Genomic DNA, 19,609 nt, shown 5'->3' with positions numbered 1-19,609 from the left:
TTGGGGAAGTTCTGGGCAAGGGCAACGGGAGGAGAAAGCATGGGTTCACTGATGGGGTGGGTCCTGACATCCACACCCGCTCCCAGTGGGTCCCTCACACACCCCACGTGGGTGGGACGAAGCAGGTTGGGCTCGGGCCTCCTGGGCAGGAATCTGTGATGCAGGAAGCTTGGTAACAGGCCAACCCCGCAAACAAACTCACACTGCAAGGGCTGGGCCAGAAGGCCAGATGGCTTATCAGCCCCCTGTGTCCCAGTGGGAGGAGGTGGCTGGTGTGGTCTCAGGAGAAGCTGACTCAAGTGGACACCTGTCTGTGTCGTTCCACTGTGGGTCCCAGCGTTCGGGGTTAGGGTACAGTGGGGAGAGTGGCTCAGTGTGGGGGGCTCCCTACCAGCCACTGGGCCGGCGCAGGAAGGCCGGTTCTGTGCCCACATGATGCCAACTCAGCCTGCTGACTCCATCAAGAATCCAGTGCTTCTGGAACTGGGCTGGGGCTCAGAGCATCGGCCTGGGACCAGCAGCACCGGCGGCAGCCGGGAGCTTATTAGGAAGGCAGAACCCAGGCCTGCCGCAGACTTCCAGAATCGGTCTGTGTTGTGACAAGACGCCGGTGGTTTGCGTGCATCTCCGAGGGGACAGGCACTGGTCTAGGTGACCGCATTCTCGACCACGTTGTTCAGGTGCGTTGCTGGGACACTGGGGGCCCTTTTTGTCCCATTCTCACCCCATCTGAGTAGGGGGAGGGGAGAAGTGAGCCCAGGAACCAATGAAGCAAAGGCCAAATCCAAGCTGGGAGCTGGATTTTTCCCACACCCCTCAGCCCCTGGCTAAGTTCCTTTTTTTTTTTAAGTTTATTTTTTGAGAGCGCGTCGAGAGGGGGAGAGAGAGAGAGAGAGAGAGAGAGAGAGAGAGAACTTCAAGCAGGCTCCGTGCTGCCAGCACAGAGCCCGATGTGGGGCTTGAACCCACAAAGCTGTGAGATCATCCCCTGAGCCAAAACCAAGAGCCAAGTGACTGGGTCCCCCAGGACACCGAAGTTCCTTCCTTATTCTAAGAGAATAAGGCTCAGTCCCTGAAGAAGTCTTCCCCGTGGAAGACACGTGTCCTTCACTCACTGCCACGGCTTTGGCACAGTCCCACCTCACCTGCTTTGTCACCCAGGTGCCAAATTATTATTGGCCAAACTCTCATGAAACAGGCGAGCCCAGAGCAAAACACAGCTGCCTTCTAGAAAGGGATCGTGGACGAGGCCTTCACCAAGGGGCTGGTACTACAGGCAGCGGTGCATCCCCGACACACCCCGTGTGAGACGTGCCCCGTGAGTCACCGCCCACACCCCACGGGTGATCTTGCTTCCTCGCCCCCATCACAGGTCTTCGGATGGGCACAAAACTCCACGTTCTGCCTCATACCTGGTGGCCATTTCCGAGAGGCAGCGTGGTCAAACCAGCATGTCCCTCTGAGGGGGATTTTTGTCCAGGCTGTGCCACCCACCAGTCCCCAACTCTGTGTGACGGAGTGGCTTTCCCTACAGAACACCCACACTCACGTACAATGTGGTTAAAATAAAATGTATTCCATATAAATATCTCCATCCAGGAGTCATACAGGGACAGCCCGAGAGGCCCTTAAGGCTGGAGGTTGTTTTTTTTAAATACAGAGGCATAAATAACTGTACAGTGGGGAGCTAAATACAGGGTGGCGCGACAGCGCCTCCTGGCGGTCACGTAAAGTGGTGCCATCAGAAGAAGGTTCATCCTTGTCACCCACCAGGTGAGCCCGGCACGGCAGCTTTAGTCTTCAAGGGACCCAGGAAGCCCCAAGTCTCCATTATCCGGGAAGGGTGGGCTCAAGGGAGACCAGAGGTTCCACTCGGTCCAGGCTGCTAACCGGCAGCAGGTCAAGTATAGGGTTTGGCAGGGAAGGAGCTGGGGAACTAAGATGTGAGGCTCCGGGCTATGATTTCCTTCCATCTCTCCGGGCTCTGTGACCTCAGATAATCGGGAGTTGGCTCCATCATTAAGTTCTGTGGCAGCGACTTTAACTTGTCCCGTGGGCCGCTGGAACTCTGGGATCGCTGGGCTGCCTTGCTGCCCCATCCTTTTTCACCTCGTAGGGAAATACAGCACCAAAGATGTCTTCATGATAGCGCTTCTGGCTCTTTAAGGGAAACCAGGCCAGCGTGTCAGCTCTGCTGGTCCAGCCGCCTCCCATTCATCAGGTCCAGGCTAGGACGAGCCCCTGGGGCTGCCCTGGCTTCCTTACCACACATACACTCATGAGCCATCTGCCTTCACAACTGCCATGCTTAGGGTACACTTGAATCCCACTTAGGCTCTACCTCCCATCAGCACCTGCGCTGGTGTGAACCACCCAACCCGCTGTCCCAGCCTGCCTCGTTCTTGTCCCACAAGACGCTCCGGGAAACGTGGGCTCTGAGATAGACACGTTTGGGAAATGCTGCATCCTTTCTCTCCTTGAGGAGTCACGACACACAGCACATTAGCGGCCCTGAGAAGTCTTGTCATAAAGCAATGTGTTGCCTTTGTCTAACTGAGCAACCAGACCAGGATGCGCGGCCAGGCCTTTTAACAGCCCATCTCGCTCTGACCTCCAGTCACCTCTAGGATTCTTTTGAGGTGCAGGACTGTTCTGAGCCTGACTCTCCTAGTCCTGATTCCCTTGCCCGTGTCCTTGATCTGCACCCCTGACCCACACACCAGCCACCGTACCTTAAGTTGGAAGAAATAGTCCTCCACCTGCTCCTCGCTCAGGCTCAGCTTGGCGGCCAGCAGGTGCTTCAGGGTTTGGGCCACATCCCGGGCCATACGCACATCCCCACAGACATAAAGGTGGCCTTGCTCCTCATGGAGCACGCGGAGCACCTCGCTGGCCAGCTGCTGCCTCAGGATGTCTTGAACATAGACCTGAAACCAGAGGACGTGGTGGGTCCAGGCCCCTGCTTCTGGGGGTGAAGCGTGCAGTCGGGCCTGCTGGCCAGGGGGAGGCAGTGAGGGGACATGCTGGGCTGCAGGGTGAGGACCCGCCCAGCCGGGACCTTGCCTAGGGATCAGGCTCAGGATAAGGAGGTACCCTGGCATCCCGCCCAGCTCTGGCCTGGGCTGGGGCCAGAGAGAGGAATGTTGACCCCTCAGCCCTGCCCTCAAGAAGCTGACAATTCAGTGAGGCTCCTGCCTTTACTTCGAATTCACCATGCTTCAGAGAGGCATCTATCAAGCCACTTCCCCTGCCTGGGCTCTGAGGCCCACCTGCCTACACCCCAGTAAAGGGAGCCTCTCAGTGCAAGGTTCACGGAATCCCCATTGTAATTCAGAGCAGGGCACAGAACCCTGGGCTCCCCAGTTATACAGAAACCTAGGAGTCTCTGCTGTCGTTCCACACAAGATGCCCAGTGACCCTAGCACTGGACACAGAGCACAGGGGCTGAGGCAAGGGTCTGTCCCGACTCCCCAGGGTGGCAGAGACCATCACCGGGGCGTGGTATTTGGGCATAAAGCCAGCCCGGACCACTTCTTCCCAGGCAGCTGTGTATCTGAAGGGAGCACTTTTAGTCAGCTGGGCACTGGGTCTAACCTACCAGGTGACCTGCTTTGTCCTGAATGTCCCGGGGGCCCTCTCTTCTCCTGACAGAGTGAACATGATAGCTTCACAGCATCGCTTTGATGGTTGTGTAACCGCCTCCCTTTTAGAGCTGAGACGAAGGCTCCAAGAGCAAGGGGCTCCTCGCGGGGAGCCGCGGCACCCACCAGACTGTGCTTTTAATGTCCCACCCACTGCACGGGCAGCTGCCGCATTTACCTTGGGCTGGCCAGGCAGGCGAGAGTAGGCTGTGTGAACCTCATGCAGCACCCCCTTCTGGGCCATCTCCAACATCTCCTCCCGATAGAGGTGGTCCTCATCCGGGCGGCGGCACCCAAACACCAGGGTCATGCGGCTGCCCCGGAGCCCTGTGAGACCCAGCAGGCTCCAGTTACCAGGGTGGCCACCAGAGGGCCCGTGGAGCCCGGCAACCGACCTGAATTCTCATTTCACGCCCACAGCTATCCTAGCTAGTATTATCCCCACTTTACAGATGAGGAAAATGAGGCCCAGGGCATTCAGATCACTTGTCCACACAGGCTGAGGCAAATGGGAGAAGGGCAAGGAAATGTCTGTGGGCGGTGGCACAACTCTCCAGTCACTGCCGCCCTACTCCTGGAGAGATGCCAGGCCACCTGGTGTCCCCTCCCCGCCTGCCGGAAACCCTCTAACTGTACCTTTGTGCTCGGCATCATGGAGCCGCTGCTGCCAGAAGCTGCGGAAGGGGGCGATGCCTGTGCCGGGCCCAATGAGGATGCAAGGTCGGGAGGGGTCCTCAGGGAGCTGGAAGCCGCCGGCACTAAAGGGGACAGATCAAGAGGCCGAGTCCTCAGACACCCTGAGATGGATGCACACACTGGACAGGGGCTGGGGAACTGGGGGTGCAGCTGGGGGCGGTGGTGTTGTGAGGGTGGAGGAGACAATGAGCTCAAATGTGATTTCCCAAGTCCTGTAGGCTGCCTCATTTCCCCTGCCCTGGCACACCATCTCCTCGCCCTGGGCTCCTTTTGAAAAAGGCCTGAAACTCATTGTTCTCTAGATCCCCACCCCGACTGCTGTCATCTCTGTCTCTGCTGGAGATCTGGCTATGCTTTATTGCCAGGGATAGAATGGAGAGGCCCAGGGGACCCCAATGCCTTCTTCATGGGCCATGGGGCCCAGCATGGTACCTAAGTCCCAGATCATTCCCCTTCAAACCAGAACTCCCAGGGGCCAGTGGTCCCACCAGGGACAGAGTGGAGGGCCTGTTTACCTTCTCACAAAGCAGGGTACTGGGTCTTGGGGCTTCAGGTTGCTGAGCCACGTGCTGCAGACGCCGTGGTGCAAGGGACCTTGGCCATCTGCAAGGACAACACAGACATGACCAACATCATTCCCCATGCCCTAGGGGTGAATTGTCCCAGAGGCGCTTCCCACACCAACGAGCCTCCTGGAAGTGTCCGCTGAGGCACTCTGTGGGCTTTAGTGAGGGGGCAGTTCTCCCGGTCCTGCGGTCTGCCCTCTATGCAGCCAGAGCTGGGGAAAACTGAATCGCAGTTAGAGAGTTTGCAAGACTCTCCCCTTTGCCACTGCAGAGAGAGTCTCAGAGAAGGAAAGTTGACTTGTACAAGGTCACTCAGGTAGCAGTAAAATGAGGCCACAGCTCAGGTTCCCCGACTCCTACTCCAATGCTCCTTCCAAGAGTTTCTCCAGGGACCCTCCCAGCCCATCACTCAGCTCCGATGATATAGCACAAAGTGGCCCCGCAGGGTGGCCACAGTCACTGCCCCACAGTGTCTTCATGAAGTAAACCCCTTGCTGGTAGGAACCCTGGGTGACAGCCCCCTGAGCATTCTGGTCTGCTGTGATATCTCACTGTCTCCCCAAGCAGCCCCTCCTGGGTCTGTGGAAACCCCTACTTTCTCTGGTTTACATTCCCTTCCCAAAGGCCCGGCATTTAAAGCTCTCCCAACCAACTTGAAAAGTCCCTTTTTTCCTCTGGATGCAATCTTGCTCTCACAAGGTGTCCCCACCTCCCCTCTCCCTGCCTGAGGACTGAGACTTGGCCTGTGTAGATGTTCTCGAACAGAGCAGACAGAGTCTCTGCCCAGTGTTTAGAAACCATGTGACTATGCTTTTTACCTGGCTTTACCAACCCAGGCAATGCTCAGTTACAGGGTACAGTTTACCCAGCACAGAGGCCCAAGTCCAAGTAGACAAGGTTTTGGACCTTCCAGTCTATGTTAGCCCATCCTCTACCCTCTGCCCTCAGAGCACCCTGCATAATGACAACTGTCCATCACTATGAGTCTCTCTTCACTGCCCCCTCTAGATGGGACGCTCCATGAGGGAAGAAGCTACGTGTTGTGTTTCCACATCCACCACCATGCCAAGCATAGATGGATATGAAATAACCATCGCTGAATAAGTGAATGACTGAGTGAACAATCAAGGCATAATCACCCCTGTACCCAGGCTAGACTATCAGGAAATGAAGAATCGCTGGGAAGTATTGGGTGCTTTCTACATTTGATCTCATTAAGTTGTCCCAACAGTAGTAGGGCAGTAGAGTGAAGAAGGGAAGACTCAGCAGTCAGACTGCTTGGGTTCGAACCTCAGTTCTCTATTTGCTAACAGTATGACTTTGTGGCTTAACCTCTCTGTGCCTCAGTTTCCTCACCTGTAAAATGCCAACAGTCCCCATCTCGTACGGTTACCGATAATACATATACAAAAGGGTGAGTTCAGTGCCTGGTTCGTAGTAATCTCTCCCACACACCTCCTATTGCTATTAACACTCTGGGAGGCAGGGGTTTTTGAAAGTTTACTTATTTTGAGAGACAGCAAAAGCATGAGTGGGGGAGAGGCAGAGAGAGAGAGAGAGAGAGAAGGAGGGAGAGAGAATCCTAAACAGGCTCCACGCCGGCACCTTAATGTCAGGCTTGAACCCACGAACTGTGAGATCATGACCTGAGCCGAAATCAAGAGCCAGACGCTCAACTGACTGAGCCACCCAGGCTCCCCTGGGGAGTGGGTTTTTAACTGCCGAGGAGACCACAGTTCAGAGATGTTGAACAACTGCCCAGTAAACAGCAGAGCTGGACTGCTCCAAAGCCCCTGCCCAGCCTTACCTCGGGTGCGGTAGGTGAGCACAGCCACAGTGAGGTGGACCTCCGTGGGTGCACAGGCCCTGGAGGAGCTGATGGAGTAGTACCGGGGTTTCAGAATAGGCAGCTGGGAGAGCAGGAAGCCAGCAGACACCCGCAGGGATGGGAACTCCTCCAGTACCTCCAGGAATGTGGGGCTATTGGTGAACTTCCATTTGTTGTACTCTGAGGGCTGAAAGCCAAGGGCAGTGTGAGTGACTTCTGGCACTTGCCCCACCCGGAGGCAGAAGGTTGTCACGATCCAGCATTCATTCATTCACTCATTCACACCCTCAACAAACATTTCCAAGTGCCAGGCGCTGTCCAGGGTGCTGAGACTACCAAGCTGGAGAGAAAATCGTTCCTTCCTGGAAGAACTCAGGTCAGTGAGTAGCATTAACCTGATTTGTGTGCTTAGAACTCCACCGTTGGCTCCTGGTGGGCAGGAGTTAAATTTTTATTGTAATCTAACTGTGGACAGAGCTCTGGAATCATACACACCTGGGTTCAAATCTTGACTGGACGCCCTTACCAGCTGTGGGATCTTGTCCCAATCACTTAACCTTTGTGAAACAAGGATGGCATCATCTATTTCATGGGGATATCGAGAGACTTAAATGCAAGAACATGTGCCAAGTTAGTACAGTGCAGTGGAGGTGGTGGGAATCAAGATAATTAGCGATAAACATGATGGTAATAATGCCATCCGGTGCCTTTGCAAAGGCATGGGCCTAGAAAGTTGTCAGTGAGTTAATGCATCCTCTCATTAATTTATTAACTCAACTACCCGTTACTGTGTCTATTTATCCATTCATCCTCACCATCCATCCTCCAGCACTTCCTAAGTTTCAGGCTTATTCCAGGTTTTGGGAATATACAAAGCCAAGACAATAATGGCTCCCCTTTTCTAGCCCCTTATCTTATCTTATCTTATCTTATCTTATCTTATCTTATCTTATCTTATCTTATCTTATCTTAGGTAGTGTCCTGCAGACACTAAGAAAAATTAAGATCACTCAAAGCAACTGTGTCCTAGTGATGGGATGGAGGGGATACAGACTTCACACCAGCTTTTGACAAGTCTCACTCTGGGAAGCTAGGTAGGATTTCCCCTTGGAGGTTAAACACTAGCTCTGGGTTCTGGCTCCCCTCATCCACCCTGCCCTTCCTTCACCCACCAGCCCCAACCTTCACCTGGCACAGGATCTCCAGCCTCTGCCTCTCTGCCTCTTCTGTGGCCAGCTGTGCCAATTTGCGGAGCAGCAGCTGGGTTGGGGGGGTGGTGATATCCAGGAAGTAGGTGAGGGCCTGGCTGAGCGAGCACGGGGGCAGCCGCTTGTCTCTGACCCAGTAGCTTCCTGGATAGGGAAAGAAGGAGTCAGGATGGCAAAAGAAGGCCCCATTTAGGTTTCCTGAAGGGTGATGAGGCCTCTGGGGAAAACACCCTCCACCCTTCAGCTGCAGGGAGAGAAGACACTGAATTTCTGCCTTCAGGAACAGCAAAAGTGCTCACGTGCCCAATTCACATGCAAGGAAGTGGTGCTCAGAGTTAGGGCTGCCATGGGAGGCTGACCAACAGCTCTCTAAAGGGTACCCAAGTTAGCACAATCCTGAAAACTTAACTATGCACCAGAGTTCAGTCCCTCTCTGGTTCAGATCTGTACTTTAGCAAAACAACCACAGGTGAACTACAGACTCACAGTAACTAAATTCACCAAAGACTGATGTACACCCCTAAGGCCAGTTATGCATTTACAGAAAAGCCCATGACTTCAGTCCCCTGGGGCTATACCAAGAGGTACTGGGTGAGCAGCAAATCAAAGTAAAGTGGCAAGTCCCAAGGAGTCCCAAGAGGCAGTATGCAGGGCCATCATAGTGTGGACCCTGGAGCCAGTACACATGGGTTCAAACTCTGGCTCCCCACTTACTAGCGAGGTGACTGAACACAACCTTGGGTTCTGTCTCTATAGAACGAATGCAATAACAAAACCTGTCTTGCTGGATTTGTATGACCATTGAATGGTATAGTGTACGTGTAATAGTATGGTGTTGGGCACATACATGTTCAATAAATATTAGGTAAAAATATTCGTACTATGTTATTTCATCTAGACCCAAGGCCTGAAGAACTACACATCTGTCTTCCTGCGTCACAAGACATTCTCCTGGACAGTGGGGGACAATGCCACACTGCTTCTCTGACCCTCCTTTTCCTATTGTGGCCACTCTCTTTAGGGGCACACATTCTTTGGAGGTCTGATTGTCACTCAGGCCAGAGGGCCATTCCTATGGGCTAGGAGGCTTGCAAGTGTTGATTTCATTAGTTTATCTCTCCTAGTGCCTGTCCCCCACCCCATGCTGTGCTGACCACACAGACTGGGCCTCACCCTAGCAGGGGAAGGGGGTGCTCCCGACCCTCCCTAGGACAGCGTCCTCTCCCAGGTGAGGATGACCAGGAGGAGACTCACTCTCCCTGCCACCCACAGTCTGCCGCTGCCCATCACCCGGGTAAGGTGGGGATAAGTGAAGCCTTCGATGGGTAAGCAGTGTGAAATCAGAATGCCATGAACATGCAAGGAGGTTATGAACTTTGGGATCCAGGGACACTCTCAGGGCACATTAAACTCCTTCTCTGTGCTCTGGACAGATGTTCACAGCCTGTAGGGAATGGACATCCCTCTGCGTCTGCATTTATTCGGTGCCAGGAACTGTGGTGAAGGGGGCATTTGCACCTAATCATCTGGTCTTACTACAACCTTACAAGGACAGCTCCTTTGTCTTCATTTTAGAGACAAGAAATAAAGCCTCGAGAGGTTAACTCCTATGCCCAAGGTCACATAGCTAGGAAGTGATGGATCAGGGACTTGAACCTTCAGAGTGCAGCATTTTTACACTGTTCCCACATTTCTCCATTACGTCATCAGGCAAACTGCACACACATGTCTACTGTGGGGACTGAAGAGACAGGGCATGTAAAATGCTGGCATCTAGTAATTACCCAACAAATGCCAGCTGCTACTGTTATGATGAGGATGAGGATGAGGATGAGGATGATGACGGTGATGAATATTCTTGCCTATCTGCCTCCTGTACTCGGTAGTGAGCTTTCTGAATGCAGACACTGAGCCTCATTCATTTTTGTAGCCCAGGGCCTGCCTGGTATATAGATGTGACCGGTTGAAATCTCAATGGAAAAATAAATGAATCCATCAATGAACAAAAAAAGTGGCTGGGTGAGCAAAAGAACGAAGGGAAAAGGACTCCCCAGTCTCTGGGGTTGGACAGATAGTCCCAGAGAAGCGTCCCTTCCATTGGCAAAGCTGCACGAGTATGGGCTTGGGCGGCCCACCCACTCAGCAGGGAGGACAGGGCTAACTGCCCACAGCGCGGGCGTGGGACCGGCCCACCAGCAGAGTCAGGGAGGTTGCTGGGGGGATGCAGGGGCCACCGTGCAAGTGCTCACCGCTCTCGCTGAGGGTCTCCAGGTGCACCGGTTGGTGGGGCGCAGGGCCGTCCACCACTCGCTCCAAGATGCCTTTTACCAGAGCCAGCTGGTTGCCTGGGAAAACCCCGAGGTGCTCTCCAGGCAGGTAGCTCAGCCGGTGGCTGTCCTCACAGGAGAGCTCTACCAGGAGGGTGGTGCGGCTGGAAAAGGGAAAGAGAAGCCTCTGGTGACGCCATCAGGATTTCCTCCAGAGGTCCTGATGGCCCGGCCAGCTTCCCTAGGAAATGTGCCCTTCTTTCATTTCCCTGCCCAGTTCCATGAGCATGGGTCACCCACAGCCCCTGAGGCTGGGGTGCTCAGGAGGGCCTGGGGCTTCTCTGTGGGGAGAGGGTGGGCTGCACCCTCCCCACATGACAGTCCTGAGCCACACAGGCTTGACCACACCCTCCACCTAAAGAATGCATCCCCTTGGGAGATAGCATTAGGAAAAAAATCCTTCTTGTCCCCAGCACAAATCTGGTTCTTATCGGAACAAAGCCTAGTTTTCCTAATGAATGGGGAGGGGGAGGGAGGACAGCACAGACAACCTACAGGGAATCCAGAATACTCGTTTCTCCTGGCAGGGAAATGTCCTTCCCTGCCAAAAGTTTTCCTGAAAGTTCTTAAGAAAGAGCCAAATGGTTTGAGTTTCTCTTGCCCTCCACCTTTGGTGAAAGGGTTTAGTGACAAAGGACAGGTTGGTAGAGCAGGTGCCTAGTTGTCAAGCTGGGAAACTGGCCCGTGGTTAATGGATACCAGACCTAGAGGTGATGGAGGTCACAGGCGTTACCGGTCAAGCTGGTCCTGACAAAGTCATCGTTGCTATTGCCAGTGGACACTTCTCTCCTTTCAAAGACTGACTTGCTCTGGTCTTCCCTTCATTAAATTAAATTTGTGGGTCATCACTCAAGCAGGCCTGCAGTCTCCCTTACCTGGATTTCGCACTCTGGAGATTCCGCTGTGATTTGAGCCTCATGGTGAACACGTTCTTGGCGTGCATACTGCCGAGGGCTGTGGGGGACAGAGAGGAAAAAATGGCAAAGTGTCTCTTAAGTGTTGGTGGAGGCAGCCTCCATGTATTTGAGTCAGTTATCCCTGGACACTACCCTTGGGGTGTCCCGCTGTGATGGCAGGGGGGTTTTCTCTCCTTTCTTTTTCCCTGCTGTTTCTGAATCACAAATAAAGACCCTTGGTTTGACAGAGGGTAGCTGTGCTGCTAAGCGCCGGGAAATGCATGAGGTGCCCAAAGGTGGGGATTTCTAGGCCATCCCCATAGCCTGGTATCTGCAGGAGAGCATAGCTGAAGCCAGGGGTGTCCTAAACATGCAGGAACCTACAGGGCTACTGTACTCAAGGTACAAGAAAAGAGGAATCACGGAGGCACAGCGTCAAGAAGGCACCATCAAGAGTTCACGGACGGCAGCCTGGGACTGCTTCTACAAGATGTGGTTTATAATACTTGGCTGCTGTCAGAACTGGACGGCTGGGGCTCAAATCCCAGCCTGGCCACATGCTAGCAACTTGCTTCACCTCCCCAAACTTCAGTGTCTTTGTGCCCGTCGTATTTTGTTTTTTAAGTCACCTCCACACCTAACATGGGGCTCGAACTCACAACCCAGAGATCAAGCATCAGATGCCCTACCAACTGAGCCAGCCAGGAGCCCTGGTCTTTGTGCCCTTCTTACAAGATGAGTATCAGGGTCACTTAGAGTGGCGTGGGTGAGAAGCCCAGCACAGTGCCTGGCACACAGGAGGCCCTCAGTTGGCGCTGGCTCCCCTTTCTGTCACCCTCCCAGGGCTTCCTCCTGGAATAGGCTCCCTCAGAGATGAAGCAAGCTCTCCAGTCCTGCACCCCAGCAGGCTCTCGGCTGCAACAAGAGGGAGAGGCCTGGAATCCCTAGGCCAGCTGCCTCCGTTCAGAGGGTCCTAGTGGTGTCCTCGAGCACAGACTCCGGCGTCAGAGACCGCCATCCCAGCAGGAAGGGCCGCAAGCCCAGCAGGTACCTTTGTTGAGGTCCAGAGGCTGTGAGTCCCGCACGAGCCTGTAGTGGTGCGGGTCCCAGGTCACATTGGAGGTGTAGAGCTTGGGGATCTGAATGCGGTGCTTGCCTCGCACATCGAACGTCTCACAGGCTGCCTGGAAGAAGGTGGGGCAGACCATCATCATGGTCCTCCTCTTCGACATCGTCACCACCATCGGGGCCACCATTTTGTAGGTTCTTACAGATCAGTTAAGTGCTTCCAATAATTACTAAGTACACGGATCTGACTGGGCTGCTGTGTGCACTCGAAGAGGCAGCCAGGCTTGGCACGTCGTTGCTATTGTTTTCATATTATCTTCATGCCCACACCATGAGATTTGATTACCCCCATGTTCCTAGTGTGGGGTCACGTGGAGGCGGCGTGGGCCTGGGAACCAGGTGCTCTAAGTGCCACCACTGGGTGAAACACTGTTCGAATGTGGAGTTCTCTAAAATCGGAGGTGGGGGTGGGGGTGGGGGGTGGTGCGGCCACAGGCAGCAAAGCCCTACTGAGATTCTGACACAGGTCCAGAGGACTCAACCACATGGTGCCTGTCCCCAGGCTCTCTGTGGCTGGGAGACTGAAACAAGACAAAGTCGTCAAGAGGTGACCTGAATAATTAGAGGGGGAAAGATCTTAAACCGAAGCTCCCTAAGGGCAGGGGGGTGTCTCAGCCATCTTCCCCCATCTGGGGGCACATGCTTAAAGTGGAGTTCTGAGGGGTAGAGGGAAAGCAGCAGTGACCTGAGCCTTCAGGCCACACCTAGGACCAAGCCTACAGGACCAGGCAGGAGTCACGCCATCCAGGATGGCTGGCGTGAGGTGTCCTGGACATGAGTGGGCTGTGGCATCCCTGTCCGGGCCGGGGGGCAGCTCCAGCTAAGAACTGACCTTGAAGGTTTGCACGGCCCAGCTGCGGAAGGCTTCCTCCTGTCCACTGAGCTCGTCCCCTTCCCCTGTTGGGGCAAGCTGAGAGGCCCCCAGATGGGACAGCTTCTGGTCGATGTCATGAGCAAAGGCACAGAACTGAGGGTACATGCTGGAGCCGAGGCCGAACACGGCATACCTGCCCGAGGAGGACACACACGTGGAGACTGGGGTGAGCCCAGCCACGCAAGCATCACGTAGCATTAGTGGCCCCGTAAGGCCAGCCTCAGACACTCCCCCCGCAGCTGGGCACAGGACCGGCCAGCGCACGCCCCCTTCTGGTCCTCCCTAGCTCCCAAGCCTTGTCACCAACTCCTGTGACCAATCCCACGCTTGAGGGACCTATGAGAGGCAGACCTATGAGAGGGACTTGGTTTCCCTGACTTGACCCTCGACATATGCTGAGGACAAGGATCTCTCTGTGCCTGGATATCTTGGAGAAGACCCCCTTATACACAACCAGTTTCCTCCCTGGCACCCAGACTCTAGGTTCATAAGGTAGGGCTTGGACAAGTGGGTGAAAGCCTTAGGGCTTGGACAAGTGGGTGGGGAAAGCCTTACCTGAACTTGTTGGTAAGCTCTTTCAGCATGAAGAGGGATTTTTTCAGTTTCTAGAAAGAGAAAGAACCACAGACTTCTCAGGATGAGATTAGTATAAGTACTGGCCACATCTGGCCACATGTGGTTCAAGATCCACAAATGGAAGTGTGGGGCCCGCTGGCTGGGGCTCAGGGACAAGTTCAGTCTTAGCAACTCATGTGGGCTTGACCCTTGGTGGGGGACCTAGAACAGCCCAGCCCCATCCAGCTCTGGTAGACGAGGACCTCCCTTATAGCACGGCATCTCCAGAGGGTCTCCTCATGGGGCACGAGCCTCTCTTCCTTTTTGGAACCTGGTAATACTGACAACCGGTCCCATACTCTCTAAGATTACCCTGATTTCCAAGGGGCTGAAGATTATTTTAGGCAGAATGTGACCCAGCAGCAATGGCGTCAAATCACATGGTAAGAAAGTACTCTTTTCTGTAAATTTAAAAAAATTATTCCTGTTTCAGTTACTATTCTTATCTTTATGAAAACCAGGGAGTGTCTTCGCTTGGGGCTATGGGAGCCCGAAGACCTCTAATCTTTGCCTACTACTCATTTTAAAAAATAAAGCAAGCCACGGTCAGGCAACAGCACCCAGTTAAAGTTCAAGAACTTTGTTTGGCTTTCATTGGGTTTACTTTTGGTTGGCCTTCCATTCGTGGGAGTGATATAAAGTTTCCTTTAAACATGAATTTTTGAGGGGCGTCAGGGTGGCCCAGTAGGTTAGGCGTCTGATTTCAGCTCAGGTCATGATCTCACGGTTCATGAGTTTAAGCCCCGCAGCAGGCTCTGGGCTGACCGCTCAGAGCCTGGAGCCCGCTTCACATTCTGTACGTATGTCTGTCTCTCTCTCTCTCTGCCCCTCCCCTGTGTTCTCTCTCTCTCTCTCTCAAAAATAAGTAAATAAACATTTTAAAAAATTAGCATGAATTTTTGAGTTTAAAAAGGTGGGTCAATTTACTTAAAAGTATAGATCATGTCACAGGAAAGGCGTCACATACATATGGTGACAATTATAAAGGAGGCAGGCAAATGGCTGGCACTCGGGCAGCCCACAGGGATCCAAGCGCTCACTTCCAAGCGCCCTCCTTAGGACATGTTGAATCTCCCAGATCCTTTCCCTGTCCCTCTCGGACCCTACCCTGCCCCCGCCCCCCCCCCCCCCCCCCCAGACCACCGGGACCTGGGCCACCCACCTCTCCGTTGCCGGGGGAATCTCCGTTCCCAAACGTGCTGGTCACCACCAGTAGTAGCTGCTCTTCCTCCAGGTTGCTCAGCCCGTACTGGTCCATGCAGAGAACCTGCGCGGCACCAAGGGTGGACATGAGCCCTCGGTTCCCGGGCTGCGGCCTTCCGCGCCGTCCCCGGAAGCCCTGTGCCTCCCTTCCCCCCTCCCAGGAGCCCCCTGCGTCACCTGTCCCCCTACCCCGCCCACGCCCAGCACAGGCATGGCACAGAGGAGGGGAATGCTTCACGAATGGCCGTCGAATAAACCTGCACGAACACATCGCTCCCCATCCTCCTCCCCCCGCTCAAGCCCCACGGCCAACACTTCAGCGAATCTCAGGTGAAATGTGTCACAGCCTCGCTGTTCTACCCGGGGCCCAGCCCACCTGACGCAGGAGGCTTCCAATGAAGGATGAATTCCAACACTGAGGGAATGAGGGAGTCCCCCTGTGGGGTTGTTTCATTCGTCTGCATCTTATTCATCCTTTGCCCCCTCGCCTTGAGCACTACAGCCCGTAGCGAAGGTGTTGAGTGACTAAAGTTCATCTACAGCAGCTCGTGGATTTTGACACTTGCATTAGGAAAGTGTTTCTCGGGGCGCCTGGGTGGCGCAGTCGGTTAAGCGTCCGACTTCAGCCAGGTCACGATCTCGCGGTCCGTGGGTTCAAGCCCCGCGTCAGGCTCTGGGCTGATGGCTCAGAGCCTGGAGCCTGTTTCTGATTCTGTCTCCCTCTCTCTCTGCCCCTCCCCTGTTCATGCTCTGTCTCTCTCTGTCCCAAAAATAAATAAACGTTGAAAAAAAAATTAAAAAAAAAAAAAAGGAAAGTGTTTCTCAAACTGTGTTCCCTGTAACACCATGAAAATTCTATTTGCTGTGTAAGTTTGGGAGCCCTTGGACACCAATCTGTCCCATCACAGATTTACAATGTGCATCAGCACCCCCAAGGCTCTGGGACATTCAGGAGCAGAGTAACCATTTTAACTTTTACCAACTTGTCTGCACACAGGCAGAGAAGGAGGCATGAGTCCCGCTGAGTTGCTCACCTTGGGGTTGAAGGCACAGCTGAACAAGGCCCCTAGGTCCCGGGCCAGTGTTTCTGACTTTCCTGTCTCCGTTGCAAAGAGGATTGTGGCTCTCACTCGGGACGCCATGGTCTTGCGCATCAGCATGGAGGCGAAGAGCACAGCTCTGTGTAGACAGACAGACAGACACTGTGCTGACTCACCCTTCCAGAGGAACGCATGGGTCATAGAGAATGGAAGAGGGACAGTGTCTAAAGGGTGGCAGTTTGTGGGAAAAGAACTCATGTTTCTTACCAGGTATCGACCTTGACTCCCGGCCCTTCTCCCCTCACCCACTCAACCCATGACTCAGCCCCGTGGGAAAACAGAGGACAGGGAAGGTTGGGACGATGGTGGCAGGCGGTCCCCACTGGCGTCTGGACCTCTGCGAGCCCAACTCCACAAAGACCATCGTTTCTCTTTGTTCCCCGCCCTTCAAGGCCTAGAAGGGCAGGCTGGCTAGAAGAAAGGGCTGCAGGTGAGACGTCAGCGCTGGCCGCTCCCACTTACTGAACCAAGACTTTGAACGGAATCTTTCTTCTCCGGGGTCTCCGCTTCTCATCCTGCCAGATGTGGGTTTTCCAGGCCTCCACCTGCAGAAAAGAAGGCACCTGTGAGGGCAAGGTGGGCCCTGGCTCGGCCGGGGCTTGGGGATGCGAGGGAGCCAGAGGACCCTCTGTGCGCTTTGTGAGGTGGGGGTCCCTGGGTGCCCCGGCAGGGAGGGCTGGGGCTCTGTCTCCCTCCGAGTTGCGGCTCCAGGGTCCAGCTTGGAACTTGCACATACCGGGTGGCCAGTGGATTTTATTCTCCATTAGTGTCCCCCCAAGAGGAAGAGGCCCCACTTCTCTTTTGTTTTTAGTGCCACTAGGCAGACCATGTGATGTACAGTCCAAACCGGACAGCTTTGAGTGAAATAAGGCACTATGACGACAGGCACACGCTGTCCCTGGCAGTCAGTCCCCCTACCTGGCATCTTAAAGTAAGGAGGCTCCTCCCTGAATCTAGCCAAAGCCCTTTATGACAAAAAGTGAACGGGTTTCAATAGGGGATGGTTACGGAGTGCATTCTGGGCTGGGCAGAGACCAGCTCACGGGATCCACACAACGAGAACATCAGGGCTCCCATGGGTGAAATGACCCACCCACGACCATGCCGCTAGGAAGTGGCAGAGTCGCCCACAGGTGTGTCTGACCCTCGAGCCAAACTCTTCACCCTTATGGGATGTGACTGGTTGAGATGGCGGCAATGGCGGTCACCCTCAAGCTTAAGCCCCATCAGAGCACTGGACCCCTGAAGGTGAAATAAAAGGTATTTCCTTAAGTCCCACTCTCTGCGGAAATGGACGACTGCTGTTCAGCATCCTGACAAGCATTACAAATAGGCCCCTGTGTCCCCGACCCTGCCCTGTGTGTCCTGCATGAGTGAGCGTGAACGTGCATGTATACGTGTACACACACGCACCTGCACGCACATACATGAGCACGTGCATGCACACGCATGCACACCTACACACACACACACACACACACACACACACACACACACACACACATTCTCCACCCCTGAGCTCCCAAGACAGAGAGGGGAGGAAGGCCCTCCCTCACCTGGTAGTAGAAGAAAGGGGACAGGACATAGTTTAACATCTCCTGGTGGAACACGGGAGTGATGCTGCCAGAAATCGGGGGCACCAGCCAAATCCAGTCGGCAGGACAGCCCCCTCGGGACCGGTACTCGTTCTGCATGTACTTCATGAAGGACTCCGCAGCTGAGTGGTGGTCCATGATGGTCACATTTTGCTTCTGAAGTAGAAGGAGGCAAAGAGGGGGGGTTGAGGCAAGGGAAGGGGGACTCAGGAGCATGGTCTGTCAGCGGGGCTCCCAAGGTCAGTAAAATGTGACAACAGTTCCTCCTGGCCACCTCCTCGCTGCTGAAAGTAAATACCCAAATGGAAGGCACTTTCAGAGTCTCCAAAGGAGCCCCAGAAATCACCATAGTCATAGTCGCCCCAGAGGTCACATGGTGGGCCCCCCCCTTGGCCCTCTAGGGACAGAGTCAGCTTCTCAGGCCACGCCTACAAGTCTCCCCAAACTCCCCACAAATGGCTCCCTCTGGATGTGGACAAATCCAACCATAGTGTCTTTTTGCCACTTGTTAGTACTGAGAGTTCCAGGAGTCACTTCCCTGAGGATGGGGCTCTCTCAGCCAAGAAGGAACTAGACATCTCTGAAGAGAACTAAGTGTTGGGGAAACGGCAGCATATGGAAGACAAGTCAGCACAATGTGCCACATCCTAAAGTTAGAAGCCAAGGGGTCTGAGCCTTCCTGGAATGATCCAACAAAGGCAGCCACACCCCTCAATGTCTGGGGCAACTCAGTCAGGAGACATTTGTTTAATGTCATGATTCAAATTTGGCCTCTTATTAGCCATGTGACCTTGAGCTATTAGTTCCTGAACCTCACTAAGCCTCAGTTTCCTCAAATGTAAAAGGGGGTTGATAACAGTTTCTGCATTGTAACGTTGCTGAAAGGAGGCAGTAAGTTAACACAAGTAGGGGCACTTGGTGGCTCAGTTGGTTGAGCCTGACTCTTGATTTCAGCTCAGGTCATGACCCCAGAGTCGTGCAATCGAGCCCTGCATTGGGCTGCAAGCTGAGTGTGGAGCCTGCTTAAGATTCTCTCCCTCCCTCCCTCTCTCTCTCTCCCCCTCTGCTCCTCTCCCCTGCTCACACTCTAAGTAAATAAATATAAATAAACAAATAATTTTAAAACTCTAAAAAAAAGTTAACATAAGTAAAGCACAGGATGTGTGCAATAAATGTTAGCTGCTATTATTATTTCTATCTATCTTTATCTATTAATGCCAGGCACTGCATAAAGCACTGGCATTACAGAGGTGAAAACGTGGCCCCTTTTCTGCATTAGATTATGCTCTAAGGAGGGGAGGCCATTTTCATGTGGTCTGATACAAGGTACAAGGGAGGTGAAGACAGGTGCTGCTGGAGGGCAGAGGGGGGTAGCCCAGACAGAGGCCTGGAGGAGAAATAGGGGACTCCAGAGACTGCATCTAAGAGTAGGCAAGTCTTGAGAGATAGGCACAAGTTAGGCGATGGATGGGCATTCCTGGAGGAGGACACTGCCTGAGTCAAGGCCAGAAGCACAAGAGGAAGGAGCCTCCGGATGGAGGACGCAACAGGCCTTCTAAAATCTTACACATGTACAAGCAGCTCCTGGGTGCCAGGCCACTTTTGAGCTGAGAAGCTGACAACGATAATAATAAATAACAGCAACAATAAAACAAATACTTACTGAGTGTTCACTACGGGCCAGGCAGCACAGCTAAATGTTTTGCATGCATTTTCATTTAATTCTCACAATAACCCAGTGAGGGAGGACCTATTATTTATCCCCGGTGTACAGATGAGGAAGTTTATCCTGAAGGAGGGTGACAAGGAAGTCCTGGAGACTCTCAAGCAGTGGGGGGGGGGGGGGGGGGACGTGGTCAGCAATGGTCGGGAGACAGTTGAGGATCGGCAGATTCTCTGGGACGTATCTGCATCCTGCAGTATCAGGCCTGG

At 53.8% G+C, this 19,609-nt stretch overlaps 1 protein-coding gene across 2 annotated transcripts in view; it reads right to left on the bottom strand.

Moving 5' to 3' along the window:
- Positions 1 to 1,555: 1,555 nt before the first annotated feature.
- NOS2 (nitric oxide synthase 2) overlaps positions 1,556 to 19,609 on the bottom strand; it is a 119,734-nt gene continuing 101,680 nt past the window's right edge. For both annotated transcript variants that reach the window (XM_045044087.1, XM_019817487.3), the window contains 16 exons: positions 17,639 to 17,833; positions 16,545 to 16,627; positions 16,017 to 16,161; positions 14,942 to 15,046; positions 13,720 to 13,769; positions 13,123 to 13,297; positions 12,214 to 12,346; positions 11,142 to 11,220; positions 10,189 to 10,370; positions 7,920 to 8,083; positions 6,711 to 6,918; positions 4,853 to 4,940; positions 4,278 to 4,399; positions 3,820 to 3,968; positions 2,733 to 2,927; positions 1,556 to 2,160 (listed from right to left, as the gene is read on the bottom strand). In XM_045044087.1, coding sequence (XP_044900022.1) covers positions 2,041 to 2,160; positions 2,733 to 2,927; positions 3,820 to 3,968; positions 4,278 to 4,399; positions 4,853 to 4,940; positions 6,711 to 6,918; positions 7,920 to 8,083; positions 10,189 to 10,370; positions 11,142 to 11,220; positions 12,214 to 12,346; positions 13,123 to 13,297; positions 13,720 to 13,769; positions 14,942 to 15,046; positions 16,017 to 16,161; positions 16,545 to 16,627; positions 17,639 to 17,833 — 2,193 coding nt within the window. In that variant the 3' untranslated portion in view covers positions 1,556 to 2,040. The remainder of the gene's footprint in view (positions 2,161 to 2,732; positions 2,928 to 3,819; positions 3,969 to 4,277; positions 4,400 to 4,852; positions 4,941 to 6,710; positions 6,919 to 7,919; positions 8,084 to 10,188; positions 10,371 to 11,141; positions 11,221 to 12,213; positions 12,347 to 13,122; positions 13,298 to 13,719; positions 13,770 to 14,941; positions 15,047 to 16,016; positions 16,162 to 16,544; positions 16,628 to 17,638; positions 17,834 to 19,609) is intronic.

The sequence above is a fragment of the Felis catus genome, chromosome E1 (assembly GCF_018350175.1).
Source record: "Felis catus isolate Fca126 chromosome E1, F.catus_Fca126_mat1.0, whole genome shotgun sequence".
NCBI classification, from domain to species: domain Eukaryota; kingdom Metazoa; phylum Chordata; class Mammalia; order Carnivora; family Felidae; genus Felis; species Felis catus.
This window is presented reverse-complemented; position numbering and strand designations above follow the sequence as displayed.